This window comes from Thamnophis elegans, chromosome 13 (assembly GCF_009769535.1).
Source record: "Thamnophis elegans isolate rThaEle1 chromosome 13, rThaEle1.pri, whole genome shotgun sequence".
Taxonomy (NCBI): domain Eukaryota; kingdom Metazoa; phylum Chordata; class Lepidosauria; order Squamata; family Colubridae; genus Thamnophis; species Thamnophis elegans.
The window spans coordinates 2,502,015-2,518,844 of NC_045553.1; the positions used below are offsets into that span (position 1 = coordinate 2,502,015).

Genomic DNA, 16,830 nt, shown 5'->3' on the forward strand with positions numbered 1-16,830 from the left:
ATTCTCGTCAATAAACCCACCATGCCGAACCAGCCATTAGTGAAAACTCTACATTAGGGCTTGTATTCTGCAAAGTAGCCGGTTAGATAGTCTTCGGCTTAGAACCACCAATTACGTTGGTAAGCAAGGCCGTTGTTAAGTGATTGTATGCCCTTTGTTGCCACAAAATTGCTGCAGTGTGTTAAGTGAATCCTGTGGTCATTTTGTTACTCTGACTTCGCTTGTCAGAAGCTGGCTAGGAAAATCAGAAATGGGGAATCACGTAACCCCAGTACACAAGCATGCCAATTTTTTTTGGGGGGGGGGCTGCTGCAAGGGTCATAAGTGTGAGAAACAGTCATAAGTCTCTTCTTTTAGTGCCATTGTAACTCCGAACAGTCACTAAAGTTGAGAACAATCCTTTCTCCGGGACGCGAACTCCCTAAAAATTGGGAAGCCGTGTTTACAAAGAACCAGGCCAAGGGTTTTAGAAATCGAAGCGCGTAACTTTATTCTGCTGGCTGCAGACATATAAACCTTTCCAGTCAACATTTATCGTGGCCAAGGTATCACCAGAATATCCACCTTTAAACTCCTGGAGGTTTTGAAGGACGCAGGTTCAAAAAGTTTTATGCCAACGAGAAAAATGGAAGCAGATAACCGACTGAGATAAAACCGGAGGTTGAAGCCTCTGCCAGCTGCAGTGAAACAGTCTTCAAGTATTGCGACAGCTGCTTTTTTAAAAAACATTTTGACTTTTTAAAATTGTGACGTCCCAGCGCGGAAATAGTTCATCGTAACTTTCTAAAGGCAAACCTGCATTTTGAAGGAAAGTGTATGAGTGGCAGGAACAGAATCTGAATTCCTATAGATAAACCAAGTGTAAAACTTAAAGGAATTCTCTGCACGAGCCAATATTTTGCATGCTTGAATGCTTGGAGTAGTGTTTTTTCTGATTGTTGAAAATTACGGGCATTTTTTTTCTGAAATTAAAGCAGGAGTCTCCAAAGGTGGCCACTTTTTAAGACTTGCGGACTTCAACTCCCGGACTCTCATAGTGGCTGGGGAATTCTGGGAGTTGAAGTCTGGCGAGTCTTAAAAAGTGGCCACCTTTGGAGACCCCTGAATTAAAGGGAAGAATAATCGGTGAAGAGAGTTGAAGTCCAAACATCTTAAAAGCTGTTTGAGAAGCTTGAAAAAAAAATAACTGTGATTCAGATTGAAACCTTCCCATCGTTTGAAAGGCCTTTTATTTTAATTTCAGCTTCTTGCTCTACATGGGGCAGCTCTACATGGGGCAGCCCTTGAAGAGCATTCGGAGACTTCAGCTCGTCCAGAATGCAGCCGCGCGAGCGATTGTGGGTGGCACCTCGGTACACCCACGTCACACCTATCCTCCGTGAGCTGCACTGGCTTCCAATCGGTCTCCGGATACGCTTCAAGGTGCTAGTCGTCACTTATAAAGCCCTTCATGGTATTGGACCTGGGTACTTGAGAGACCGCCTGCTGCCAATTACCTCCCAAAGACCCATTAGATCTCACAGGGTTGGCCTCCTCCGGGTTCCGTCTACCAGCCAATGCCACCTGGCTATTACCCGGGGGAGGGCCTTCTCTGTGGCAGCTCCGGCCCTCTGGAACGAACTCCCCGCAGGGATTCGGACCCTCACCTCTCTCCAGGCCTTCCGAAAAGCCGTTAAAACCTGGCTGTGTCGGCAGGCCTGGGGATGATGAATTCCCTTCCCCTCTTGGGTTTGTGAGGTTTCCCCTCTCGAATCGTGTGGCTGTTGGTTGTTTTAAATGCTTGTATTTGTAGTTCTTGTGTTTCCCTTCCCCTCTTGGGTTTGTGAGCCGCCCTGAGTCCCGCTGGGAATAGGGCGGCATATAAATAAAACGAAACCTAAACCTAAAACTTGCGGCATTTCCACGAGAGATTTTAGCTGGCCCGGTGACCCTTCTCAAAAGTTACTCACCATTGTTTGATGGTACTTTTCTCTTTAAGCCCAGTGGAGCCAGAGGGCGTGCCGACAGTCAATTCTCTTCGCGTGGGAGTCTCCTTTTCCTGCTTCCGAGAAACGTAACCACTAGGCGGTGGGGGAAGAGAAAGACACCAGCTGCTTATTGCAATCCGCTTACACGCCAACACACACCCACACACATCACGCCTCCTCGCTTGTGCTGTGGTTTGCACAACATGCTGAATCACTGAGAGCAAACGCTCTTTTATCCCAGGATGTGGCAGCCGACCCACAATCTCCATTCATGGTTTAATGTACGACAACAGCCTGACAACAAGGGGTTAATTGGATCTAAACCATGGTCTGGTTAACTCTAGGGTTTAGCCGACATCGCTGGCCATCCTTCTTCCGTGTGCACCTTGTAAAGAGTTTTATTCTAGTAAATAATAAATCAAAAGGGGTAAGATCGATACGAATTGGCCCTTAGAACGAGGGATTAACAGAATAGCAGAGTTGGAAGGGACCTTGGAGGTCTTCTAGTCCAACCCCCCCTGCACAAGCAGGAGACCTTCATTCTGGTGGCATCTCAGTGGGGAAGAAGAGAGAGTCCAAAACACGAATGGATGACCCAAAAGGATTGATCAACGGATCCCATGGAGCTGTACTTTCCAGCCCATCGCAATGAAAAATTGCGCTTTTTTCATACCTCTTGTAGCATTCCAACTCCTCCTGCGCGAAGAGAAGCTGGGCCTTCAGGTGGTTGCGCTCTTGAAGAACATCCTTGAGCTCCTGTAGCGTAAAACGGGGCCGGTTGACGTCGGTGAGGTCCACGATCATTTTATTGGGACCCGGATTTACCTACAAGGGGGACAGAACAGCGAGATGGACCTCAAAAGAAACGGAGCACCCGACTGACAAGAAATGTGATTAGGAAAATATTAGAAGGGGCAGAAATGAACCGATTAACTCCTGGCTCTACAGGAGAAAGAATGAAATGAGGATGATGTGGCATGGGAGCTATTTTACGGATGGTTGGAGACCAGAAAGAGAAGTTAGCAATGAATGGAGATCAGTGAAATATAGAAAATAGGTTAAGGCAGAGATGTAAGCAACATGATGATTCTTACAAATAGCACTGTTAAGACTTGTGTTTAATATTATTATTATTATATTTTTATTAGAAGTTCCCTTTAAGAGGCAGAAATGAACCGGTTTATTATGCTTATTATTATCGTGAGATTAGAGAATTAATATCAATATAATGAATACGGTAAAAATTGGACAGAGGTATTTGTACACAGATGACACACTGTATTAATGGAAGATGAAATGTTCAAATATATATAGATAGATAGATAGATAGATAGATAGATAGATAGATAGATAGATAGATAGATAGATAGATAGATGATAGATAGATAGATAGACAGACAGACAGACAGACAGACAGATATAGATATAGAAATAGATTAGATAGATAGATAGATAGATAGATAGATAGATAGATAGAAATAGAAAGATAGATAGATAGATAGATAGATAGATAGATAGATAGATAGATGAGAGAGAGATATAAGATGAGAGAGAGATTAGATAGATAGATAGATAGATAGATAGAGATAGATAGATAGATGATAGAGAGAAAGAGAGAGCGAGCGAGCGAGATATAGAAATAGATAGATAGACAGACAGATAGACAGACAGATATAGATAGATATAGAAATAGATATAGATAGATAGATAAAGATATAGAAATAGATATATAGATATAGATAGATAGATAGATAGATAGATAGATAGATAGATAGATAGATAGAAATAAATAAATAAGAGAGAGAGAAAGAGAGAGAGAGCGAGAGAGAGATATAGAAATAGATAGATAGATAGACAGACAGACAGACATAGATATAGAAATAGATTAGATAGATAGATAGATAGATAGATAGATAGATAGATAGATAGATAGATAGAAATAGAAATATAGATAGATAGATGAGAGAGAGAGAGATATATAAGATGAGAGAGAGAGATTAGATAGATAGATAGATAGATAGAGATAGATAGATAGATAGATAGATGATAGAGAGAAAGAGAGAGCGAGCGAGAGAGATATAGAAATAGATAGATAGACAGACAGATAGACAGACAGATATAGATATAGAAATAGATATAGATAGATAGATAAAGATATAGAAATAGATATATAGATATAGAGATAGATAGATAGATAGATAGATAGATAGATAAAAATAAATAAGAGAGAGAGAGAGAGAGAGATAGAAATAGATAGATAGACAGATATAGATAGATATAGAAATAGATATAGATAGATAGATAGATAGATAGACAGACAGACAGATAGAGATAGATAGATAGATAGATAAAGATATAGAAATAGATATATATATATATATATATAGAGAGAGAGAGAAATAGATATAGATATAGATGAGAGAGAGAAATAGAGATAGATAGATAGATAGATAGAGAGAGAGAAAGAGAGTGAGAGAGATAGAAATAGATATAGAGATAGATAGACAGACAGACAGATAGACAGACAGATATAGATAGATATAGAAATATAGATAGATAGATAGATAGATATAGATAGATAGATAGATAGATAGATAGATAGATAGATAGATAGATAGATATAGATAGATAGATGATAGAGAGAGAGAGAGAGAGAAATAGATATAGATATAGAGATAGATAGATAGATAGATAGACAGACAGATAGACAGACAGATATAGATAGATATAGAAATAGATATAGATAGATAGATAAAGATATAGAAATAGATATATAGATATAGATATAGATAGATAGATAGATAGATAGATAGATAGATAGATAGATAGATAGATAGATAGATAGATAAAAATAAATAAATAAGAGCTCTCGAGAAGGATGTGATCAGTTCTCCAAAACGCGGATGGACACTTGGTGATTCCTTCCGAGCAGATCCATTCAGTCTTCCTCCCCTCTAGACAGAATCGTGCCAAACTAAAGCAGACGGCCAACCGCCTAAAGCACAAACAGGCAGCCCACAATTTGCGATTGGTTGGAAGGTTGTTTGAAGTTACAACGGCACTGAAAAGACTTCTAACCAGTCCTCGCCCTTGCATCCGTTAAAGCCTCCTGGCGGTCACATGATCAAAATTCAGGCGCTTTGCACCCGGCGTGTATTAATTATGAAGGTGGCAGCCTCCGTGGGCTCACGTGGTGGCCATTTCCTCCGCCCCCCCACCTTTCCAGCTGGGTTCTGAAAAGCAAAGGCAATGGGAGGGAATCCGGTTTCACTTAACAACTCCAGGGATCCGCTAAACAACCATGGCAAATAAAGGTTGTAAAATCAGACCTGACGCACTTAATAATCGCAACAGACATTTCTTGTCCTAATTTGGTCATACGTCTGAGACTGCTAGCGTACTTTGGGGACTGTTTGAGCAGGAGCTGTCTTCACCCTCTTTCTCTCACACGAACTATCTGAGCCGAGTTGCCTCTTGCTCCTCCGGGATGCAGCCCCTCCCTCCTGGGAATCCAGTCTACATTCCACCACAGATGGTGAGCTAGGTAGGAGGCGAGGGGGAAAAAAATGGCATTCTATAAAAAAATTAAAATCCAGCAAGATTTTGGGGACAGCTGCAAATGATGACGTGTGGCTGAAATACACAGCAAAACACCTGCACACTTCATGATGCCACTGAAGGCAGTTTTTTTTTATTTTTAACACAACCCAAATTAAATCGAAATAATAGAAAGTGATAGCTACAGAAGCCAAAAAGTACCAGGGAGTTTAACATGTGGTGGGTGGGAAGTTGAAACTTAAAGCAAACTTCCCTTTTCTCCTTGATGCTTTCAGACATCTGACAACGGTTCCTTGGCGCAAGTGTGCGGCATCTTCCTTTCCCTAAATCAGAACTTTCCACCCAGCAGCCTTGTGACTGACACACGTCAACGGCTGGCAAGCTTGTTCTCCAAACCATGCCAAAGGCAGCCATTAACTGATCCTAACTTGGAGAGAAATCGGGAGCAGCTGATTCTGAGCTATCCAGATAAATAGAGCAAGGGTCTCCAAAAATTTGGCCATTTTAAGACTTGTGGACTTCAACTCCCAGAATTCTTCAGCCAGCTAGGAATCTATGCCGGGCCGAGGAATTCTGGGAATTTAAGTCCATAAATCTTAAAAGTTGTTAAGATTGGAAATCCCTGCTCTAATGAAGCCAGAGACCCTAAGGAATTCGGGGAGTTGAGGTCCACGAATCTTAAAGTTGTTAAGATTGGAGACCCCTGCTCTAGAGGAGCCAGGTGGTAGGGAATTCTGGGAGTTGAATTACACGAGTCTTAAAGTTGACAAGTTTAGAGAAAGTTACTGCTCTGGAGAACTTAGGGAATTCTGGGTATTGAAGCCCACCTATCTTGGGCAGCTGGGGAAGGCTCTGAGGGGGGCTCTGTGTCGGAGGCAGAGAGGGGGCCAAGGCCGTCTGACAGTTATCAGCTGCCTTCAAAGTCAGACATCAGTGAGGCAGAAGAACAGCTGGAGCCTGTTCCCAGGGTGCGCAACCACAGACGAAGGGACCAGCTAAGGAATAGGGGTCGACTTGGGAATAAAGCCACAGGTGGATGGTGAATGGCCCCTCCCAGAGAAAATAAAAGAGGAGCGACAGGGGAGTGGAGTTTGCAGGAGACAATCAGTTCACTTCATTGGTTCGTGACTCTCTGAGACTCCTTGCCAGGTTTTGCAGATCTCCTCCTGGCAGCTCTCCAAGCCAGATAAGGTCTGTGACCATAAATCCTCCCTTGAAAGACTTTGCTGGATGTGAAGGAGCAGAATTCACAGTCAATTAATAAAAGGGGTTTTTTTCGGGACCAGGAGTTAGGAACTCTTAGGAAGCCTTGGTCAAAACAGAAGCCACAGGACCAAGATCCAGAGGTCAACCAAGGGATCTCCTCTCCATCACCCACCCACCCACTCCCTTCCCGTTTACCTCTCCAGCGGTGCCAGATGTCACCCGCTCCCGCAGATCCTCCAACTCCCTTTTCAGGCTCTCTCTTTCCAGCTTGAGGGCTTCCACGGCCAGGTGGTTCTCATTCACCAAGGCTTCCAACATTTCCAAAATGCTGACCACCTTGAACTGGAGGCGGGCCACCCGGGCGGGGATCTCCGCCTGGGGCTCCGTGCTGAGGGTGTGCAGCTCCCTTCCCAGGATGTAAGAGATGTCGTAGACATCTTCGGCCGTCAGATGGAAGGGGCTTTTCCCGAAGGGACCCTCTGGGGCACTGTGGTTGCTTCCTCCTCCTCCTCCTCCTCCCTCTTCTTCTTCTTCCTCCTCCTCCTCTGCTTCGCAAGGCTGCTGCATTCCTGGAAAGTTTAAAAGAAGAGTCCAGGAAGAGTCTTTACTTTAAAGTTTCAGCTCCCAGCCAAACCTCTTCAAACTATTCTTGCAAAGCTTGCAAGAGTCCAATCAACAGCAAGCAAGCAGGAAGGTGGAGGAGGGGGGGGGGGGTTGAAAGTGAAAGGGGGGGTTGTAACCATGGAGCTGGTGGGGAAGGCGTGGGGGCAGACTTCCCCTGGCTCAAGAGACACAAAGGGGAGGGCCCAGCTCTTGCACAAGCTGGTTTTTTTTCTCTCTTCCCTTCCTAGATGTTGGTGGTCACCAGGAGCAGAGCCTTTTCCCCCAGCTGGTAAAAAAAACAAATTGCAGTATTGTAATTGTAATTTTTTACAATTGCAATGCGAAAGACAAATGCCAGGCCAATTCTCTTCTCTTCTTCATTCCTCTATTCTATTCTTATCTATTCTATTCTTTCTGTTTCTATTTCTTTCTCTTCTATTTATTCTATTCTAGTCTCTTTCCTTCTTTCTATTCTATTCTATTCTCCTTCCTTCCTTTTTTATTATCTTCTCTTCTTTCTGTTTCTATTTCTCTTCTATTTATTCTATTCTCCTTTCTTCTTTCTTTATTCTATTCTATTCTTCCTTCTTTATTCCCTTCTTTCTGTTTCTATTTTTATTTCTCTTCTATTCTCTTCTATTCTTTCTGTTTCTATTTCTCTCCTCTTGTAGTCTTCATTCCTCTATTCCATTCTTATCTATTCTATTCTTTCTGTTTCTATTTCTCTTCTCTTCTTCATTCCTCTATTCTATTCTTATCTATTCTATTCTTTCTGTTTCTATTTCTCTTCTATTTATTCTATTCTCCTTCCTTCTTTCTTTATTCTATTCTATTCTTCCTTCTTTATTCTCTTCTTTCTGTTTCTATTTTTATTTCTCTTCTATTCCTTCTGTTTCTATTTCTCTTCTATATATTCTATTCTCCTTCCTTCCTTCTTTCTTTATTCTATTCTTTTTCCTTCCTTCCTTCCTTCTTTATTCTCTTCTTTCTGTTTCTATTTCTCTTCTCTTTATTATGTTTATTATATTATATTATATTATATATATTATATTATATTATATTATATTATTATATTATATTATATTATATTATATTATATTATATTATATTATATTATATTATATTATATTATATTATATTATATTATATTATATTATATTATATTATATTATATTATATTATATTATATTATATTATATTATATTATATTATATTATATTATATTATATTCTACAGCTTGGCATTCGATTGGAGGGCGGGGCCAAAACGCCTGTCGGAGATGCTTCTGCAGCCAGAGGGCGCTGGTAGCGGACTCTACCCCCCCCCCCCCCGTCAAGTCTTCTTTTCCCTACTGGCCGATTCGTCACGTTTGTTTTGCTTTGAGCGAGGGTGGGATTGGTTTCCTTTTGCTTTAAAAAAAAAGACCCTGAATTTAAAAAGCAACCCTCGTATTGCCAGACCCGGGGGGGAAAAATCCCTCTTCTATTGAAATTTCTGTTCCTTGACGAATCTGCCCCGGAGGAAACGAAGTTAGGCCCCTCTTGCAGGATCCCCGCATAGGAAAGTGAGTGGCGTCTCTTTCGCTCTTGCAAAGTCATAAATTTTGGGGGGGGGGTGTCGTTGGGGGTGGGAAGGGTCGGGGAAGAGGGGGGGACATTGATTGGAGGGGCATGCGTGGGGGGGGGGTTTGCAGGGGATGCAAGCCTTGATTGGGGAGGCCATAGGGCTTCTGCAGGGGGGCATGGAAAGGCAGGAAATGGGGGTTGCCAACGTACCAGGGAAGCCCAGGATCCTAGGCTATCAAGAGTAACCAATAAAGGAGCATATTTGTTGCTCGGGGTTGAACTGTGGGGTTCTGAGCTTGGTGGGTTTTTCTTGCAGACATCTCATGACCCAACTAGGTAACATCATCAGTGATAGAAGGGAGTGGGGCGTGCAGAGTGGGGTGTGCAGAGAGGGAGGGGGGTGGAAGCAAGAAAAGAGACAGGATAGGAGTGGAAGGATTGTGGAGTCTTGTGTGCTCTCTAAACTTGGTTGTTTTCTTGCAGACGTCTCACGACCCAACTAGGTAATATCATCAGTGATAGAAGGGAGTGGGGTGTGCAAGGAGGGAGGAAGAGGCAGGATAGGAGTAGAAGGATTGTGGAGTCTTGGGTGCTCTCTAAAGTTGGTTGTTTTCTTGCAGACGTTTCACGACCCAACTAGGTAATATCATCAGCGATAGAAGGTTGTGGGGTGTTGAAGGAGGGAGGAAGAGACAGGAGAGGAGTGGAAGGATTGTGGAGTATTGTCTGCTCTCTAAAGTTGGTTATTTTTTTACAGATGTTTCATGACCCAACTAGGTAACATTATCAGTGATAGAAGGGAGTGCGGTGTTGAAGGAGGGAGGAAGAGACAGGAGTGGAAGGATTGTGGAGTATTGCCTGCTCTCTAAAGTTGGTTTTCTTGCAGACATTTCACGACCCAACTAGGTAATATCATCACTGATAGAAGGGAATGGGGTGTTGAAGGAGGGAGGAAGAGACAGGATAGGAGTGGAAGGATTGTGGATTCTTGGGTACTATCTAAAGTTGGTTGTTTTCTTGCAGACATTTCACGACCAAACTAGGTAATATCATCAGAGGTAGAAGGGAGTGGGATGTTGAAGGAGGAAGAGGCAGGATACGAGTGGAAGGATTGTGGAGTATTGTCTGCTCTCTAAAGTTGGTTATTTTCTTACAGACATTTCATGACCCAACTAGGTAACATTATCAGTGATAGAAGGGAGTGGGGTGTTGAAGGAGGGAGGAAGAGACAGGATAGGAGTGGAAGGATTGTGGAATCTTGCGTGCTCTCTAAAGTTGGTTTTCTTGCAGACGTTTCATGACCCAACTAGGTAATATCATCAGTGATAGAAGGGAGTGGGGTGTGCAAGGAGGGAGGAAGACACAGGATAGGAGTGGAAGGATTGTGGAGTCTTGCGTGCTCTCTAAACTTGGTTCTTTTCTTGCAGACGTTTCATGACCCAGCTAGATAATATCATCAGTGATAGAAGGGAGTGGGGTGTTGAAGGAGGGAGGAAGAGACAGGAGTGGAAGGATTGTGGAATCTTGTGTGCTCTCTAAAGTTGGTTTTCTTGCAGACGTTTCATGACCCAACTAGGTAATATCATCAGTGCTAAAGGGAGTGGGGTGTGAAAGGAGGAGGAAGCAAAGAGCTACATAGTGCTAGTCTGTATGTCATACGCCGTACGCTAAATAAATACATGTCCCTGCAGCCATGAACGAGTGGGTGCCCATCGCTAAAGAGTACGACCCCCTCAAAGCGGGGAGCATCGATGGCACCGACGAAGAACCTCACGACCGGGCTATTTGGAGGGCCATGTCCGCCCGTTACGTCCCCAACAAAGCCGTTTCCGGAGACCCCCACCTGACCCTCTTCGTAGCCCGCCTGAATCTGCAAACCACAGAAGAGAAGTTAAAAGAGGTTTTCTCCCGGTATGGAGACATTCGGAAAATGCGCCTGGTTCGCGACCTGGTGACGGGTTTTTCCAAAGGCTACGCTTTTATTGAGTATAAAGAGGAGCGGGCGCTGCTGAAAGCCCACCGCGACGCCAACAAGCTGATCATCGACCAGCGGGAAATCTTCGTCGACTTCGAGCTGGAAAGGACTCTCAAGGGGTGGATCCCCCGCAGGCTCGGAGGCGGTTTCGGCGGGAAGAAGGAATCGGGCCAACTGAGGTTCGGAGGCCGAGACAGACCCTTTAGGAAGCCCATCAACTTGCCGGCCATGAAAAGGGATTTTTACGGCGAGGAGAAAAGAGAGCGGGCTTGGTCCCGGGGAGGATCGAGGGATTGGAAGACCGGGGAACGAGATTACGAGAGGAGCCGAGAGTCCCGGCGATCGGAACGATACGGCAAGAGCGAAAGAGAGGTGGAGCACCGGGGCAGGGAAGACAGGGGCAGAGGCGCGGAAGGGAGGGAGCGAGAAAGGAAAGATCGGAGTCGCGAGGCCAAAGACGGCAAAGGATGAAGGCCACCATCTGGGTGGGCATTTCCTTCAAGTGTTGCTCCATTGAAGGATAACATCAAAAGCTCATTTCCAAGCCAAGGTGGATTGTCATCTGGAATCCGTACATTGTGGGCAGAAACGGCAACTTCCCAGCTGAAGAAGAGTGAATGTTGTTCCTGGGTCTTATCCCAAGATCTGTTGAACGTTAGATCAACATTCCCAATATTGACATTATCGCCTGTTATATCTGAAGTACCAAAAAGGAGAGAGCTGGTTTAGGATTCTCACCACCGTCCCATATCCATTAATTCTTGAAAATTAAAAATAAGGCCTCCATTCCACCAGGAGAAACCTTCCTGGAGGCAAAAGGGAAGTAGGGTTGAATTTATAGATGAGGGACTCAGACCAAAAGACTGTTTACGAGTCAGTGAAATCACCCCGGAGGCCTCTTGTTAATTCAGAAATAAGTTTATTTAGCATATTAAAAAGAGTTCTACAGTTCTCTCTACTAGTCCCAGCCAAATCGTCTTTATTGCCTTAACTATCTAACACCCTGAATCTTGAATTAAAAACGAAGCGTCCTCTTTGCATATCCTGTGTTTGCACGATTGTTGTTATCCTACACCGTGGGTGTCGAAATTCGGCAACTTTTGAGACTTTTTGACTTCAATTCCCAGAGTTCCCCAGCTGGCCAGCCGTGCCGGCTGGGGAATTCTGGGAATTGAAGTCCAGCGGTCTTCAATTCTGGGAATTGAAGTCCAGCGGTCTTAAAAGCTGCCAAGTTTTGACACTAAAACCTTCCCAGATAATTGTGTTAAGAGAGAATACAGAGGTTTGGGGGTATTTAGTGAAGGGCTAACCTGCGACTTGTGCAAAGCAACTTAAAATTCATAAAAGGTTATTTGGATGTGATTAGAAGTGTCCTGAGCATTTCCTGTTGGCTGGGGAATTCTGGGAGTTGAAAGTCCACACCTTTTAAAGTGGGGGGGGGAGAAAAACACACCACTCTTTTTTTTCTGAGGTTTGGGGCATAAACCCCTCTTTCATTTTTTTTCTCCCCGTTGCCCCTCAATGTTCATATTTCTAATCCCATCAACCGTCCACCGAATTCAGGCCGATGAAAACTTTTCAAGGCCGCTTTGATCTCACCCAGAAAAATAAACTAAATCTGAAATCAGAAAGAGGGAAGACGGGAAGCTGTTTCGCAGGCCTGTTAACCAAAACTTGTCAAAGTGAAAGTCGGTGTGTTTGGTTGAAGCGGCTGACTTCACACAGAAGGGCAGGGGGAAGAAGTTTTGCTGCTGTGAGTTTGGTGAGAATCGCAGTTGAAAAGAAAACGAAACAACAACAAAAAAGGATTAGCCTAGATTTCAGCTGTTCGGTCGCCGTCCCCGTGTCGAGAGAATTCAGGGCAAAAACACAAGGCACCGTTTCCCTGGACATGACGTTGGAGGCACTATAAAAAAGCCACTATATATATATATCTGAATCTGTGTTTAAAGAGACATGCCCTCCCTCCCCGTTCTCCAGAACAGTTCCAGAAGATTTCTGCAAAACTCTTGAGATGTGGAGGAGGAAGGTTAGCAGGAGGAAGCGATAATTATGCATGTATGTATGTATGTATGTATGTATCAGAGGTGGGTTCCTACCAGTTCGCACCTATTCGGTAGAACCGGTTCGTCAAATCTACGGAACCGGTTAGAAGAGGTTCCACCAGAAAGCAGGCCACACCTACAGAAGAGGTTCCAAAGGTTTTTGAAACCCACCACTGACACACACACACACACACACACACACACACACACAGAAAGAGAAAGAAAGGAAGAGAAAAAAAAAGAAAAAAGAAAGAAAAAGTGAGAGAGAGATGAAAGAAAAAAAGGAAAAAGGGACAGAGAGACAAAAGGAAGGAAAGAGAGAGAGAGAGGAAGGAAGAAAGAAAGAAAAAGAAAAAGAAAGAAAGAAAACACATGGCCGGCAAGCCACTCCCATCAGGTCACATGGCTGGCAAGCCACTCCCACAAAGGAGGCCACACCCACAGAGTAGATTCGAAACAAATTTGAAATCCACCACTGGTATGTATGTATGTATGTATGTATATAAGTGGTGGGATTCAAATAATTTAACACCGGTTCTCTGCCCTAATGACCAGCTGGGTAGGTGGGGCTCGGTGGTCATGTGACCGTGTGGCGTGGCCAGCTCAACGTCACTCACGTTGATGGGCGCTTCGCCTTAGCTGTTACAATTTAATAAGGGTTAACCGGAGAGGCAGTTTCTGTAAGCAGGGCAATAAGATGAGGCTAGAAACAACACCAGAATGTTTCCTTCCTGCCTTCCTTACAGGATTAGCCCTGTAAAGTGGAAAAAACAAAAGGAGATTTCTTCCAACAACCGGTTCTCCCAACTGCTTAGAAAGTTACCAACCGGTTCTCCCGGATCGGTGCGAACCGGCTGAATCCCACCACTGATATACATATATATATATATATATATATATATATATATATATATATATATATATATATATATATATATATATATATATATATATATATATATATATATACATACATACATACATACATACATACATACATACATACATACATACATACATACATACACATATATATATATATATATATATATATATATATATATATATATATGCGTGCCTGGAACAACGGTCATCGGTCCTTAAGAGGGCATTTCTTCAGGAATGGCCCAGATCCTATTTTTTTTTTTAAAATTGGGAGAGCAGGGGGTGGATAAAGGAAGCATTGGTGATGGGACATTCACCCACAAGTCAGCAGAAGTCGAACGATGGCCGGGTTGCGGTGCCGGTTTGCAGGAATCCCCCCAATTTGCTTCCCGCGTGCAGGACGAATCTGGTGCGCCAATTCTGGTGTAATGCATCTTCCCACCCCCACCCCCCTGAGCTGAAAACCGCCTAAGACCTGGAAGGCAGGTGGGTAGGCGGACGGGCACCGTTCCCCGCGCGAGGGCTTCCATGTTTCTGCATTTGGCGCCCCGGCAGAAGCGAGAGTTCTGGGTTCGGGTCACAGGTGCTGCAGAGCTTCTAAGCCTTGTTCGGTGTAAACGTCGTCTTTATTCCTGTCGGCCCATTCGCCGAAGGAGCCGTGGAAGGAGGTGTTTCGCTGGGCGGCCTGCAGGCGTCTCTTGTCGCGGGAGAAGAAGCTAAATCTGGCACGAAACAAGAAGACGATAACGTGGGTTAGAAACGGGAAACATCCTAGGGCTGTTTACGGGGCGGTGGGATTATAGCAAGCTCTGTAACCAGGTTTTATTTTAACAGGGGTGAGGTGGGGGAAATAGCCTGCAGACCTGGTTAAAAAAAACCTCTTGGAACGGGTGTCCCTCGACGTAACAAAAGTCCGCTTAGTGACTGTTTGAACTTACATCAGCATGGCAACCTTAAGACACGTGGACTTCAACTCCCAGAATTCCCCAGCCAGTGTGGCAACCTTAAGATGTGCGGATTTCAACTCCCAGAATGGACTACGGTGTTCTGGGAGTTGAAGTCCACGCATCCTAAGATGCTGGCTGGGGAATTCTGGGAGTTGAAGTCCAGCCATCTTAATATTGCTTTTCTAACTGGGGGATTCTGGGAGCTGAAGTTCAGACATCCTAAGATGCTGGCTGGGGGATTCTGGGAGTTGTAGTTCAGACATCTTAAGATATTGGCTAGGGAATTCTGGGAGTTGAAGTCCAGACATCTTAATATTCCTTTTCTAACTGAGGAATTCTGGGAGTTGAAGTCCAGTCATCTTAATATTCCTTTTCTAACTGAGGAATTCTGGGAGTTGAAGTCCAGCCATCTTAATATTCCTTTTCTAACTGAGGAATTCTGGGAGTTGAAGTCCAGCCATCTTAATATTCCTTTTCTAACTGAGGAATTCTGGGAGTTGAAGTCCAGCCATCTTAATATTCCTTTTCTAACTGAGGAATTCTGGGAGTTGAAGTCCAGCCATCTTAATATTCCTTTTCTAACTGAGGAATTCTGGGAGTTGAAGTCCAGCCATCTTAAAACTGCTTTCCTAACTGGGCAATAAAACCCAGACATCTTAAAAGTTCCCCAGGTTGAGAAAAATTAGCCGAGAAAGAGGGGGGAAAAAAACATAGATTAATTTTTATTCCCTTAAATATCCTACTAATTGAAGTGCTTCTCGGGATGATACGGAGACGGAGATTGGTCTTTTCTCCAATGTTCTTGATATCGAAATGTTATTGTTGCCCTATAATTAACGACAACACAATCTAAACCCCTCTGAATCCTCCAAACGCAGCTGAATTCTTGAGTTTGAGTCCTGCTCGCTTAACGGAGCTGCTTGGGAGACTGAAACTGGATGGAGCTGATGAGACTTAACACATCAGCTCCGTCCATAGCACATAAGCGCCTTCTGTCTGCGGCTAATTCGGGAACGCAATTAAAACTAAAAACAGAGCCACTGTCTGTGAGTAGGCGGGATGGAAAAGCGGCATTAATCCACAGGAACCGTTAATACGGCTGATGTATTAATACACCGTATTTTTCGGAGTATTAAGACGCAGCTTTAGCCCCTCAAAAAAGAGGCTGAAAATCTAGGTGCGTCTTATACACTGAATACAGCATTTTTTTGCTATCCTGAAACCGTGCCGCCTTCACCAAAATGCCGTGCAGAGCCTTTAGGAGGCTTTCAGAGTGCTCCTGGGGGCTTGGGGGGGGGGGGGCAGAAATGAGCGGAAAATGGGCTGTTTTTTGCTCAACTTTGCCCCCCCCCCAGCCCCCAGGAGCACTCTATAAGCTTCCTAATAGCAATAGCAGTTAGACTTATATACCGCTTCATAGGGCTTTCAGCCCTCTCTAAGCGGTTTACAGAGTCAGCATATTGCCCCCACAATCTGGGTCCTCATTTCACCCACCTCGGAAGGATGGAAGGCTGAGTCAACCTTGAGCCGGTGAGATGTGAACCGCCGAACCGCAGCTAGCAGTCAGCTGAAGTGGCCTGCAGTACTGCACTCTAACCACTGCGCCACCTCGGCTCCATTTTTGACAAAATGGGCCCATTTTCATGAAAAACGGGCCATTTTTTGCTCAAACCCTCCCCCCCAGAACACTCTGCAAGCCCCCTAAGGGCTATTCATGCCCTTGTGAAAAAACAGCCCGTTTTGGGGAGGTTTGCATAGCGCAAAAACTTTTTTTAAATTTGCCTCTTCAAAAACTTGGTGCGTCTTATACTCCGAAAAATACGTTAATGGAATTGGCCTAAATCACAAACACACGGAATAGCAATAGCAATAGCAGTTAGACTTATATACCGCTTCATAGGGCTTTCAGCCCTCTCTAAGCGGTTTACAGAGTCAGCATATCGCCCCCACAGTCTGGGTCCTCATTTCACCCGCCTCGGAAGGATGGAAGGCTGAGTCGACCTTGAGCCGGTGAGATTAGAACCGCCGAACTGCAGATAACAGTCAGCTGAAGTGGCCTGCAGTACTGCACCCTAACCA

At 44.1% G+C, this 16,830-nt stretch overlaps 3 protein-coding genes across 5 annotated transcripts in view; 1 reads left to right on the forward strand and 2 right to left on the reverse strand.

Moving 5' to 3' along the window:
* Positions 1–464: 464 nt before the first annotated feature.
* On the reverse strand, positions 465–7,453 carry RILPL2 (Rab interacting lysosomal protein like 2). Its single transcript, XM_032228838.1, has 4 exons — positions 6,927–7,453; positions 2,641–2,792; positions 1,950–2,060; positions 465–795 (listed from the first exon to the last, which is right to left on the reverse strand). Exons 1-4 carry the CDS (start codon positions 7,296–7,298, stop codon positions 771–773), a joined length of 660 nt encoding a protein of 219 aa, XP_032084729.1. The 5' UTR covers positions 7,299–7,453; the 3' UTR covers positions 465–770.
* A 1,274-nt stretch (positions 7,454–8,727) lies between these two features.
* On the forward strand, positions 8,728–12,311 carry SNRNP35 (small nuclear ribonucleoprotein U11/U12 subunit 35). Of its 2 annotated transcripts, none has more exons than XM_032229602.1 (2): positions 8,728–8,898; positions 10,591–12,311. In XM_032229602.1, exon 2 carries the CDS (start codon positions 10,593–10,595, stop codon positions 11,343–11,345), a length of 753 nt encoding a protein of 250 aa, XP_032085493.1. In that variant the 5' UTR covers positions 8,728–8,898; positions 10,591–10,592; the 3' UTR covers positions 11,346–12,311. The 2 variants fall into 2 exon arrangements, with proteins under 2 accessions (XP_032085493.1, XP_032085494.1); XM_032229603.1 differs by lacking the exon at positions 8,728–8,898 and adding an exon at positions 9,704–9,805.
* A 1,686-nt stretch (positions 12,312–13,997) lies between these two features.
* RILPL1 (Rab interacting lysosomal protein like 1) overlaps positions 13,998–16,830 on the reverse strand; it is a 25,814-nt gene continuing 22,981 nt past the window's right edge. The window contains exon 7 of one of the 2 annotated variants that reach the window (XM_032229599.1): positions 13,998–14,526. In XM_032229599.1, the coding sequence (XP_032085490.1) occupies positions 14,382–14,526 (145 nt within the window). In that variant the 3' untranslated portion in view covers positions 13,998–14,381. Of the gene's footprint in view, positions 14,527–16,794 lie in introns of those variants that run through there. The other variant, XM_032229600.1, reaches the window with a different exon arrangement.

Bases quoted from the DNA above. Each gene is read 5' to 3' on its own strand.
- RILPL2 (XM_032228838.1), bottom strand. From the start codon at position 7,298: ATGCAGCAGCCTTGCGAAGCAGAGGAGGAGGAGGAAGAAGAAGAAGAG. The intron at 2,061-2,640 runs GTATGAAAAAAG...CCCACCGCCTAG, and splicing joins GAGTTGGAATGCTACAAGAG to TGGTTACGTTTCTCGGAAGC. The intron at 796-1,949 runs GTGAGTAACTTT...TTCAAAATGCAG, and splicing joins AAAAGTACCATCAAACAATG to GTTTGCCTTTAGAAAGTTAC.
- SNRNP35 (XM_032229602.1), top strand. From the start codon at position 10,593: ATGAACGAGTGGGTGCCCATCGCTAAAGAGTACGACCCCCTCAAAGCG.